At 46.1% G+C, this 11,555-nt stretch overlaps 1 protein-coding gene across 1 annotated transcript; it reads left to right on the top strand.

Moving 5' to 3' along the window:
* Window positions 1-6,773: 6,773 nt before the first annotated feature.
* On the top strand, window positions 6,774-7,643 carry FAM181A (family with sequence similarity 181 member A). The gene has a single exon (XM_009907290.2). It carries the CDS (start codon window positions 6,774-6,776, stop codon window positions 7,641-7,643), a length of 870 nt encoding a protein of 289 aa, XP_009905592.1.
* Window positions 7,644-11,555: the final 3,912 nt, after the last annotated feature.

Raw genomic sequence — 11,555 nt, 5'->3', positions numbered from 1 at the left:
AGCTTCCTGAGATATAAAAGCCTATTAGATTTCGTTGCTAAGGTGCAAATCATACTTCAAGTAATAGGCACTTAAGCTACTATTAGAAATAACTGCAAACACTTCTCATTCACCATGAGTCACAGATTATAGACTTTTGTGAGTGCATCATCCATCTGGATTAATTTCTGTGGTCCCATGCTGGATCAGGCCAGGGCTCCCCAATACCACTGTCTCTCATGTGGAGCTCTGCGCATGCCTGGCAGCATGATGCACCAATCTATTTTGTGCAACAGAAACAGACTTTACTGTGTACTAGATCCCTTGGGGGATGATAGTCATGGCATCAGACCTGCAAATACTAGTTTGGTCACCCAACTTGGACAGTATCTTCTTATTGCTATGTACAAAATATTCATTTTGTTTCTTTATTAGCATTCTCTCTGCAAAAGGCGGTTGAGGAGGTTGTAGTAGAGCCAGTAAGTGTTCTTTCTTTTTTTTTTCTTTCCCTTCCCCCTCCCCCTTTCCCTTCTCTGGTACGTTGGTCTCCTGGTCTAGGTCCTTTACACTCTGCAGAAGCACATACCAAACTCAGCTGCCTCCCATCAATACCCACATATAGGAGTCCAGTGGATATAAATACTGTGATATTCTGGACAAGCAGAATGCTAATTTGACCCAAGTACCCAGGTCTTGTGTTTCTTACAGAATTGTGAATGAGCTTAATTTGGAACCTACAGAAATCCATGCCCAGTTCAGATTTGGCTTCAGTGGGAGGAACAAGCCCAAAACTGTTGTAGAAAACACTCAGTCTCTATCAGAGATCGATTCTGATCAGTGATGCTTTCCTCTATGTTGGCTTTGGGATTGCAATATGCACTGCAATACCATTTTCCCCTGGAACTCTTCCTGATGCTTTATGAATGCACGATTGGTCCCAAAGACCTGGGCTTGAGTACCTGGAAGGTGCTGAGCACACTCAGACACGACTGAACTGAGGGAGCTGTGAAACTGCTCAGGCATCTTTGAACCTTTAGCTTGGCTAGAGACTCCCCAACACAAGGCGGATGTTTGCTTGCCATGGCTTATGCTACCGAGTATCGTTTCAGATGTAGTACTGAGCGCTCCCAAATGCACTCGGCACCACGACGTAAAAAGTGAGAAGGCAGAAAGGGAGTTTCCCCTACTAGATTTGATATAAATAACAACCAAAGCCTTGGCACTGGGGGAGCAATGCCTCTTCCTGGGCGGCTGCCGGAGTCCGGGCAGGGCCGGGTAAACAGCCAGCGCACGCCTCGAGCTCCTGCCCAGCCCGGCCCCAGCCGCATCCCGCAGCGCGCCCTAGCGGCTGCGCCGCGCCACGGCACGGCTCCACCGGCAGCCCCCGACCGCCGACTGTTCCCAGGAGCACAGCGGCCATGCCTACGCCGCTGGCCTGTGAAACCAGGCTGATGTGAAACCAGGCTGATGTGAAACCAGGCTGCAAGTCAGTGCCTGCATTCTTTTCCCGAAACGCCGTGATCCAGGCCCGCACCTTGCTGGTTTATCGGGATATGTGTGCTCCTCCCTCCAGCCGTGCGGCTCGTGGTTAAAGTACCGTGCACCTGTGAGAGGCACACGGACAGAAATGTCTCCTCCCGCCTTGGATGGAAGTGGCTCTTCCCTGGAGAGAAAGGATGCAGCGAACAGTCGTTTTCCCTAGATGATGGCCAAGCCCCTGTGTTAGTACAGCCTTGCGAATCAAATGCATCCCACTGAGAGGCAGACCCTGGCATACCAGCTGAGCTCTGAGATGCTCATTGCAAAGGGGACACACATTTGGGCACTGTCAGGGAGTGAGGATGACACCAGCCAGGACTGCAGAGAAGCACCTTTTTCTCCTCTTCATATGATAACCATTGCACCTCTCAGGGAAGGTTCTTCATCTACCCACCTTGCAGAATAGCTGTCCCTACAAGGCTTCTCGTTTGCAGGTTGCTTAGCAAGTGCAGTATGCCGTTCACTTTTTTTTTTGGCACTATTTCCCAGTAGACTTTCTAGTGGTTCCCAGGGTGACCCACAGCAGCTGCAGCCCTTCTGACACTTTTCCTCCTCTGAAACTAAAGGGACATTAGAGAAGGACATTTCTGAAACTGCAGTGGAGGAATTACACTGAACTTGGTACAAGCTGGTGCTGCTTCTTTGCCCAGCTGATGCTTACAGAAAAAGAGACTGAGTTTTCCAAAGTATGAATAGCACTAAAATTATGAGTGAAGACAACAAACAGCATAGAGGAGATTTAAAGGTCTCTTGAGTTATTGATAGGTCGTCTGAGTGGATAATTCAGTCCAGCTAGGCTGGACACTGAACCTTCATGCTATCATTCTTCCAGAAGGAGCACTTGGATGGCCATCTAGCTGTACAGCTGTACAGAAGAGCTCCAGTATTGCAGGCTACCAGGAAAGTTGAAGATCTGGTCCGAGATCAGGGATGTAGTTGATCGGCTATTTCTATCTGTCATTGTAAGTTAGAAGGGAATTGTTTTGGTTTGACCTATGTTTTTTCTAACTTTGTTTCTCAACAGAGAGAAGTTGTAGTTAGGGTTCTTTTTTATTCTCTGTATCAATGTTGTGTACAAAGTACTTCAAACAAGGAAAGGTTATTTGTGCTACACAAAGTCTGAGCTAGAACTGCAATGCCACAGAAACATGGTATATCACAGCCTTTGTGGCCTGTTAATGTGAGAAGGGTAAAGAGATCAAAGACACCCTTTTTGCTCAAACACCACCTAGCAAAGCTGCTTTAAGCAAAGGAGCACTGGTGGGCAGATACCACATCTGGAAATGCAACGAGAGAGGCAGGCGAAAGGTCAGTGTTGTGATGTAGCTCACAAATTTGCCTTACAGGAGAGTGGTTCAAATGCAGTTCCGTGACCAAACACTGCAGAGGGATACCACAAGGCAACACCGCCTGGGTTGCCTGCACCTTGTTCCACCACCAAGGGCTGGTCAATTGCAGGTGTAGCACTGAGGAGGCTGTGAGGCAAAAGCATACTCCCTGGTTAAGAAATCCAGATGTAACCCTCACCCTAACGCTAACTCTAACACTAAACCTAAACATAACCCTAACCGGAAACCTAAGCCCTAACCCTAAGTCTAAGCCTAATGCTTAACCCTAACACTAACCCCTAACCCTCACCCTAATTCTAAGCATAAGCCTAAGCCTATCCCTAACCCTAACCCTAACCCTAACCCTAACCCTATCCCTAACCCTAACCCTAACCCTAACCCTAACCCTTCTTGTGCTTTCTTTAAAAAAAAAAAAAAAAAAAAAAAAGAGAGAAAAAGAGAAAAAAAAAAAAGGGGTCAGAAAACTTTTTATACCAAAAATTCCCAAGAAGATATCTGTCAGGGGGTAAGATGTCGGATATGAAGTGGCTGTCCAGCTGGTCCCTGTCTGCATGCTGAGAAGGCATGTGGAGACATTTTTTCAATTTCTGTAACGCTTTGACATGTTCACAGTGGAAAATGATGTATCATTCTCGAGGCTTTGGTTGGTGGACACTTCAAAGTGCATTGGATCCTAGGAGAAGAGTGCCCTATTGTTAATTGTTCCTTTCACATGTACATTGGGATGAACATGGTGAGAGCAGCGAGGAACAAAAGGGCTCCGGTGGCCTCTTAGAGAAAACCCTGTGCAGCTCAACCTGAGTCTGACCTTGAAGGGGTGGGTTGCTCTGGTTTTTAAATTCTGCTCACCAGTTCATTCTCCTCTGACTCCCCACCGTTACCCAGCTGCAGGGAAAAGGGATGCTGGAGCAGAGAGCAGGGAGCCCCTCACTGCTGCCATGTGGTGTCCAAAGAGCCATGTCCTGGGCAAGCATCCTTCCAGGAGGGGACAGTCACTACTGGAATCTGGAGTTCGGAGAGGGCTTCTGTAGTGGGTGTGTTGGATGGATGCCAGGTTTCCCTTATTCCCTGGTAAGCAGACAAGCCATATGCACCCTCCTCAATCTAACTGATCCACTAGCTCCCAGTCTCAGAGCACAGTACAGGGGTCTTGAGCTCCTGTGATTGAATACAGGGTCTCACAATACATAGCCTGAGTTTCCCAAGCCTCTGAGGACACAGTTCATTAACATCCTGAGACAATCCTTTGCTCCCAGGCACCTGTCTCTTGTGTTTCTATCTCTCCCTTTCACCCCCTTGGGCAATGAACTGACTCTACTGGGATATTCCACTGTGCAATATGATGTCCGGGTTGGGTTCAAAAGCTCAAAGACAGGAGGCAGTTTGTTCCCGCGAACACAGATGTGATCTCTTGGTGTGCATCTTGTTCAATGAGCTAGACAAAATTTCTCCCTATAGCTTCAGCTGCACAGAAAGGTCTGTGTCAGGTCACAGAGAAGCTGGGCCCTGGGTAGCATATCTCAGAAGGGATGGTCAAGCAGATCACTGGAAATTGACATCTTACCCACCCCCCAATTTTCCAAAAGGAGAAGATTGCATGGAGATTCTGAGGCTGACATGAGGCAGATGATAGGGGATGCAGTCAGGACTAGCTGCCTCAGTTCTCATAGGCAAATGAAATGTTTCTGAAACAGAACTAGGCCAGCAGAGGCATGTCTGCAGTGGCAAATCAGCCACCGTGTTACAGCCCACCATGGTCCCAAAGACTCTGCAGTACATTCTGCTGCAGTATGTCCTGTCCCTGGTGTCTCCCTAGATCTGAAACACGGGAGCCTGAGATCCAGCATATATATGGCTCAGGCCAGACTGTTAGAAACTGTATGAACAGGGATGACAGCACTGAATGCAGCAGTGCAAGGACACTGAAGGGCCAGTGGCCTCTGCCCAGAGTTCAATATAATGGATCAGTCTGGATTGTCTCCTTCTCTGAGGAAAATTGGAATACTAGAAATACGGTAAAATACCTGTAGAATGTGGCTGTTTTCAAGTGCTCAGTCCTCTGATGCTTCACATCAGTTAGGTAGATTTTACTTGCAAAATAAGTTGGACTTCAGTCCCTGCTTTTCCCAGGGCATGCATGTCCAGAGCTGGTAGCATGTCTCTGAAGGTAGTTGCATGTGTTCTGCATGTGTTCTTCTCATCCCCTAAGTGCTGCAGGTTGGAGAGGGGAAGGCAGCAGGCCCTAGGCTGGCAGACAGGACACCACCAGCTCTGTGTCATCCATGTGTCCAGCGCACACCAAGGACAGCCCTTCTACTCTCCTTTCCCTCCAGCTCTCAGTTTTACCATGCTATTAAGTTATTGCCATCCCTTAGGGACAAGCCTGTGAGAAGGCGGAGGGCTCGCATAACTCTGGATCAGTAAAGGAAGCAGCTCAATTAGCATTTCACACGCCTTTTCTTCCCTCTCTTCTTACCTTCCCTGCAGTGGGCATGCTTTCCCCTTAAAGGATTGTCCTGTTTCTGCTCCTTGCCAGCGTTGGCAGGGTGACAGTAGTCGAGTGTGCAAACTTGTGCTATTGTTTCCAGGCCAGGGGGAGTCATGGAGACCCACTAATATGACACAGGAAAATGTTTGCTGATGGCAATTCTATGGGCTTTGTCTAACTCTTTCTCCATCATGACGACTCGATTTAAGTCTCTAACTGTTTGACTACAGATGCAAGAGTACTATCCAACTCCATCCTTTTGTCCGGGTAGTTTGAATGGGTAATTCAGCTTTTGTGTAACTCAATTGAGGGGGCAAACATAAAGACAAGATTCTTGAGCGCTCAAGCTCCCTTTCCATGGATATCTGCACATCTCTTTAGAGATTTGTTCCTTTCCTACCTTTTTCTGACATCATCCTCCCCTTAAAAAAAAAAAAAAAAAAAAAAAAAAAGCTCTGATGGGGAACAGTTAAAAGTAGGCTAGCCTAGTTCCCTGTATTACATTGTCCTGTGCCAATGAAGCATGGTTAGTGTCAGCCCCCAGAAGTGAGTGCAGAGAAAAGGTTGTCCAAATTTTACTAACTCATCCTCAGCATTTTCACTTTGGATCGTGCCATTTTTTTAAAGGGCCATGATAAGGGTGAAGAGGATAGGGAGAATGGTAGAAATTGTGGAGAAATGATTGTATTTATTAGCTGTCTTTCTGTGGCTGTCCCCATGGTGATAATTTGTGATGGCAAAGAATGTGAGGAGGGGAGGCTGATGCCTGATTGGGATGCTTTGTATTTGGCAAAGTGGCTTCTGATTGGCCTGGGAGAGCCCCGAACTCGCTGGAGTCGATATTCATTCAGCTTGCTCAAGTGCTTGCTAAACTGCGTCCAAACACTGGCGGGCTCTGGCTGTCTCCGCTGAGGCTGGCGGTGTGTAACCTGCCTAACAAGATTAGCGGGGAAGGGGCTCTCCTCCGTAGCGACGCCGCAGCCACCAGCACCGGTGAGAAAAGCCATCCCGCGCTGGGTGAGTATCCGCACTTGCTTGCAGGGAGGCGTGAGCGGCTGCCCCGGCTTCTTTCCACCCAGGCGCTAACAAGATTAGGCACCAGGCTAGCCGACATTCGTGAGCCGGTCCTTGTGCTGGTGCCTATTGGGGCAGCAGTGTAGGGCAGTGAGCTGTAGGCCGCGGTGTAGGGCAGTTCCGCCGGGATTTTGCCAGTGCAGAGGCAAGCGGATGGAAAACTTGTGTGGCTGAGAACTGCCCTGACATGTTGTGTCCTCCCCACCCTCCATTTGCGTGGTGCTATATAAACTGAGGTTTCTTGCTCTTAAGTCTGTCTGTTGTGTTTCGCAGGTTTGCCAAGGTTTATCCAAAGGTGGATTATAAACTTTTAATGGGAAGCTGTGCACAGCACGTTCAGTGAGATGGCATCAGACAGCGAGGTAAAAACCCTACTGAACTTTGTCAACCTGGCCTCCAGTGATATCAAAGCGGCTCTGGATAAATCGGCTCCCTGTCGCCGGTCAGTTGACCACAGAAAATACTTGCAAAAGCAGCTCAAGCGCTTCTCTCAGAAGTACTCTCGGATTCCACGATGCCACCCCAGCAAAACCCCTGAGTGTGGCTGGCGCAGGGGGGCAGAGGACCGGGGCCGTGGCCCCCAGCCTGAGACACCTGACCTCAGTTCCCATGGTGGGGCTGCTGCTGAGAAGATGCTGCAGACAGCTGAGGTGGAGGACAGTCTCACCGGGGAACATGTTTTGCAGGAGCAAAATCCGGAGGCCGCCAGACCGGATCAGGTGCCCATGAGGAAGCGACAGCTCCCTGCCTCCTTCTGGGAAGAGCCAAGGCCAGCCCAGAGCCTGCCAACCAGGGCCTTTCCCTCTGGCCCTGAGGGGCACCCAGCCCCTAGAGACCCTCCTTCCTATGAGGGGAAGAAAAGCAAACAGAGCGCAGATACTGCTGGCCCAGAGAGCTCCCCTGAGCCTGCCCCACATGCTGGGGAGAAGGACCCTGCTGGGGTCCTCTCAGGCCAGGTGGGTGCATGGACCTGCTGCCCCTTCCCCTGCCCTGGGCCAGGGGTCTATCAGCCCCCAGGTGCACTTCCACCCTCACCCTTCCCAGGGCTGGGTCTGTGGAGGAAGAGTGCAGCCACGATGCCCGTGGAGATGCCACATTTCTGCAAGGAGGCTGACGGCATGGGGCAGAAACTCTACCGACCTGTGGTTTTGAAACCCATCCCCACTAAACCCACTGTTGCCCCACCAATATTCAACGTTTTCAGCTATCTTTAGCCAAGGGGCTGTTGGAGTCACGCTGGACACAACAGCTCCTGAGAGTAAACTGAAATGCCTGGTCAGACACCAGGCATGAGCTGCTGGCAGTGTGGAGTGGCAGGGGGAAAGAGGCCAACAATCTCACCCTCTTCCTCACAGGCAGCTGGAGTGAATTAGTAACTGCTGTGAAGCAACTTGAGCTCCACTCTCCTCTCAGTACATGGGTAGAAGCTGGGAATAAGTCTTATGAAGCCAGTGGCATGGAGCATGAGGCAAACCAAGGCTCTTTCATTGATGGGCATTGTCTGAGCCACGGTGAGTGGGGCTGTGAGCCATTCATAGCTGCACTTGTAACACCTAGGAGACCTCCTCCATGTGGGAACGTCTTTCCGGAGTTGCCCTGCGGCAGTGGCAGCAAAATGAAATGAATTAAATCCATTCAAAGAGGTTTTTGTACTTTAAAGTAATTCCAGAGAAGTCAAGATATTCAGGTCACTTCCTTTTCTGTGCAAGAGACTGGAAGGACATTATTTAATGTAGAAACTACACTTGTGGTTAGATTTAAGGTCTTTTTTTGTATGTAAATACTGAGACAATTAAAAGAGAAAAATAAGGGAAGAAAGGAGATAATTTTATTTTGGTGATTCTGCAGATACAGTCTGTTTATTTTTGCCCCACTGGGTAGACACAGGTTTGATTTGTAACTGGTGGGAGTGACATAAATCAAAAGTAAATTCTTCTGGGGCTGGGAAATTACCTAGTGTTAAGTTGGTGCAGATGGAAGCAGAGTGAATTTCCACATCAGGAATTGTTTTGTATCAGCAGAACAAATGAGAAATTGTATTAGTTGAGTATAAAACCATAAAATTTGATAGCAGAAAAAAGTGTATAAAGTAGCCTGCCTTGGTTCCTGGCTCACAGACTTCTTTATTTTGCCTGATTTTAAGGTACTAACACAAGACCTGGCTGCAAATGATTTCCCTGGTATCTTCCCAATTATTTGTAACAAATTGATGTTAGAAAAGTTAATAGGGGATTTTAAAAAACTTTTATTTCTCTTAATCCCATAAAGAAAGTGGTTCTAAAGCACATAACATGGGATCTGAAAGGTTTAATATTGCAGGCCTATGTCTCTATTCAGCTATAGTTGAGTAAACTAAACCTGCTTTGCTGAAGCTAATGGAGACTTCTGGGATTCAATAAAAAGTGACCTTGATTGGCTTGGTCTCTAGCTAGTGTAGCTCCCTATGACTTTGGGCATCTCCATAAGGGGAAAACCAGGAAACACTTCTTTTGAGTGTATTGCAACCATGAAAAAAATATTTTAAGCAATAGTAGGTTATAATTTTGGATCTCCTGATAGGACTTGGTGCTATATAATCAGGTTGCAACTTTCAGTAGAATATGAACTACTCTCAAGCTAAAAGTAGCTCATCTCTCCTGAAACTTCACAGTACATCTGGTTGTAATGTGTTAGTCCAGCAGGCCAAAAGTAGACTTGGAGATGGTTTTTATTGCTTTCCCTCTGATGCCAGCACTTAATATTGTATCAAGCCTGTATAGACTACTCTGATACAAGAGTGAGCAGGAAGTGGCTTTGGTAGCACATACCTACAATAACATGCAGGGTGCAATGTGACAAAGAGCTGAACTAAGGCTTTGAGACATCAGATAAGCTCTTGATCCAGGAGTGAAAATATGAATATACTTAGATGTAGTTCCCTTTTTGTCTTTAGAAAAAAAAAAAAATCCACAAGGAAACTTAACAGAAACCAGAGGCAGTAACCCCATTTAAAGAAAATGGGAGGAGAACTGCAGAGCTGTAGGCAAGGAATTTTTTAGATGGGAATAGGGGTGCTTTGTCACATCAATATCTCTGTGACACTGTTATAATCCAGATGAAGCTAAATGCAGAACTCTGTCTCAGTCTCCGTTGTCAGTGCAAAGCAGCATTCCCATGTATTTTATCTGAGTGACCAGAGCAGGTCATGGAATGAACCATAGGTATTGCAGTGATTGCTGTGGACAAGAGTTCCTGCATGAAGTCAGAAAAAACATTTGAAAGTGCTGTGTATTGCAGCAGATTATGTATTTCTATCAAAATTAAAACACTTGGCAAAGAGGACAGCCTCTGTAGGAATTTAATTTCTGAATAAATACTGAGAAAGAAGAGAGTTAAAATTAAGTTTCTACCTTTTGGATATTAAATTCTTTATTTTATTTTTTTTTGTTTAAACAGTTTTTTATTTAAATATATGTTGCTGTACATTTTCCATATAGTACAATAGCATTTCTTTAAAGTTACGATGAAGGACTGAACCAGATCGTTCCAAATTACCTCTGACGCACAGATATTTATGCGCGTACCCTCAGATTTAAGCTCATGTAACTTCAAAAAAATCCTTAAAATCTTTTGTGATGTGGAACTACCCTCCCCAGCTCAGGGCAGGCGGTGGCCCATGCTTGTAGCTCTGAACCGGAGCAGCCGTGAAGTAAAACACAAATGAACAGAAGACAATTGTTAAGTATATTCAGAATCACTGAATGGGGATGTGTGAGACTTTCCAAACGGTTTTCAAAGAATAGCAACTCTGTCTCCTCTCTAGCAGTACTTACTCTTCTCTCATCCCTGAGATTAACATAAAAATTATTAACTGTTAGATTTCATTAGTTCAGACTTGTCCTGGCTCTTGGTGTGTTTGGTTGTTCAGCGTTGCTATTCAGGACATCCGCTAGCCCATCAGAATCTATTCATACTTTGTTTGAAAGATGGAAACACGACATTCGAGAGCTGCTATTTTCTAGAACAATGCAAATTTAAACTGTTAAAACCACAGTAGCGTTTATAAATAACAGGGAGGGAGAGGTAAGTGAAAAAGCTTTCATACAAAACAAAATAAAAATCAAAAAAGTGCACAAGGACTTCAAGTGAATTGCACCTGTTGCAGTAAAAAGAAAAAGAAAAGAACAGAAAAAAAGTACAGTAACCTGGTCATGAACCATTCTTAGAACATTTCACATAAAGTTGTTATTTCTGAAGGAGCCTATCTAGCACACTTATTAAAAACAAGCCACTTCTTCACCTTACACTAGAACTACTGATCTGCTTACAAAGCCTGGTTTGTTTGGGTTTTGGGTGTTTGTCTTTTCACAGTAATTTCTAGATAAATGCATTAAATGCACATTGAATTTGTGCAGATTCAGTACAGCGTACAAAATATTGTATCCATGAGCAGGGAGGTAGTGGGCTCCATTTTAGTGCAAATAAATGTAAACTGTGTGAAACTTGCGGTAAAGATCAGGGAGAATGGACTTGAATAACAGTGTAATTACCAGATTCCCCCTCTAACAGACTCCTCAGTTTTGGGGCACAGTGTGCCCACACAGCAGTTGCATGATGTTCCCATCAGACCAGTGCTCTCCAGCTCAGTGACTTTCCCCCTCAGGACAGATGGTTGAGAGCAAGCAGGACATGAGTCTCCCAAGAGAGATGAAGGTCTCTTGGTTGAAAGAAGAAATGGAGTTTCCTTATTTGCTTCACTCAGACCTGATTTTGAACTTCTCCAAGGAAATAACATGAAATTGCATCTTAGGAGACTTTTGTGTATGTAACAATGTTGGCTCAGGGGAAATTCCCAGCTTGAGATAGTTTATGAAATCCCACCCCTGTGGTTATACATGCAGTTGGTGATTGTGAATCCTTTTAACAGCCAGTGGTCTCCATGGCTGTCACTGCACACTAAACATGCGCTTAAGTAAATGGTCTCCACCAAGCTAAGCCTTTATCCATCACCCTCTGTGACTCTGCTCTGTTACACTCATTTAATTTTGGGAAAGCGTCTTCTAATTTATATCAACTTGAGTAAGACCCAGACCTTCACTGCTCAGTCCTGTAAAGTGGGACAAATTCCATGGGCAGTTTTCTATCTG

The sequence above is a fragment of the Dryobates pubescens genome, chromosome 5 (genome assembly GCF_014839835.1).
Source record: "Dryobates pubescens isolate bDryPub1 chromosome 5, bDryPub1.pri, whole genome shotgun sequence".
Classification (NCBI taxonomy): Eukaryota; Metazoa; Chordata; class Aves; order Piciformes; family Picidae; genus Dryobates; species Dryobates pubescens.
The sequence above is the reverse complement of the archived record's forward strand: the minus strand, read 5'-3'. Positions and strand labels throughout refer to the sequence as shown.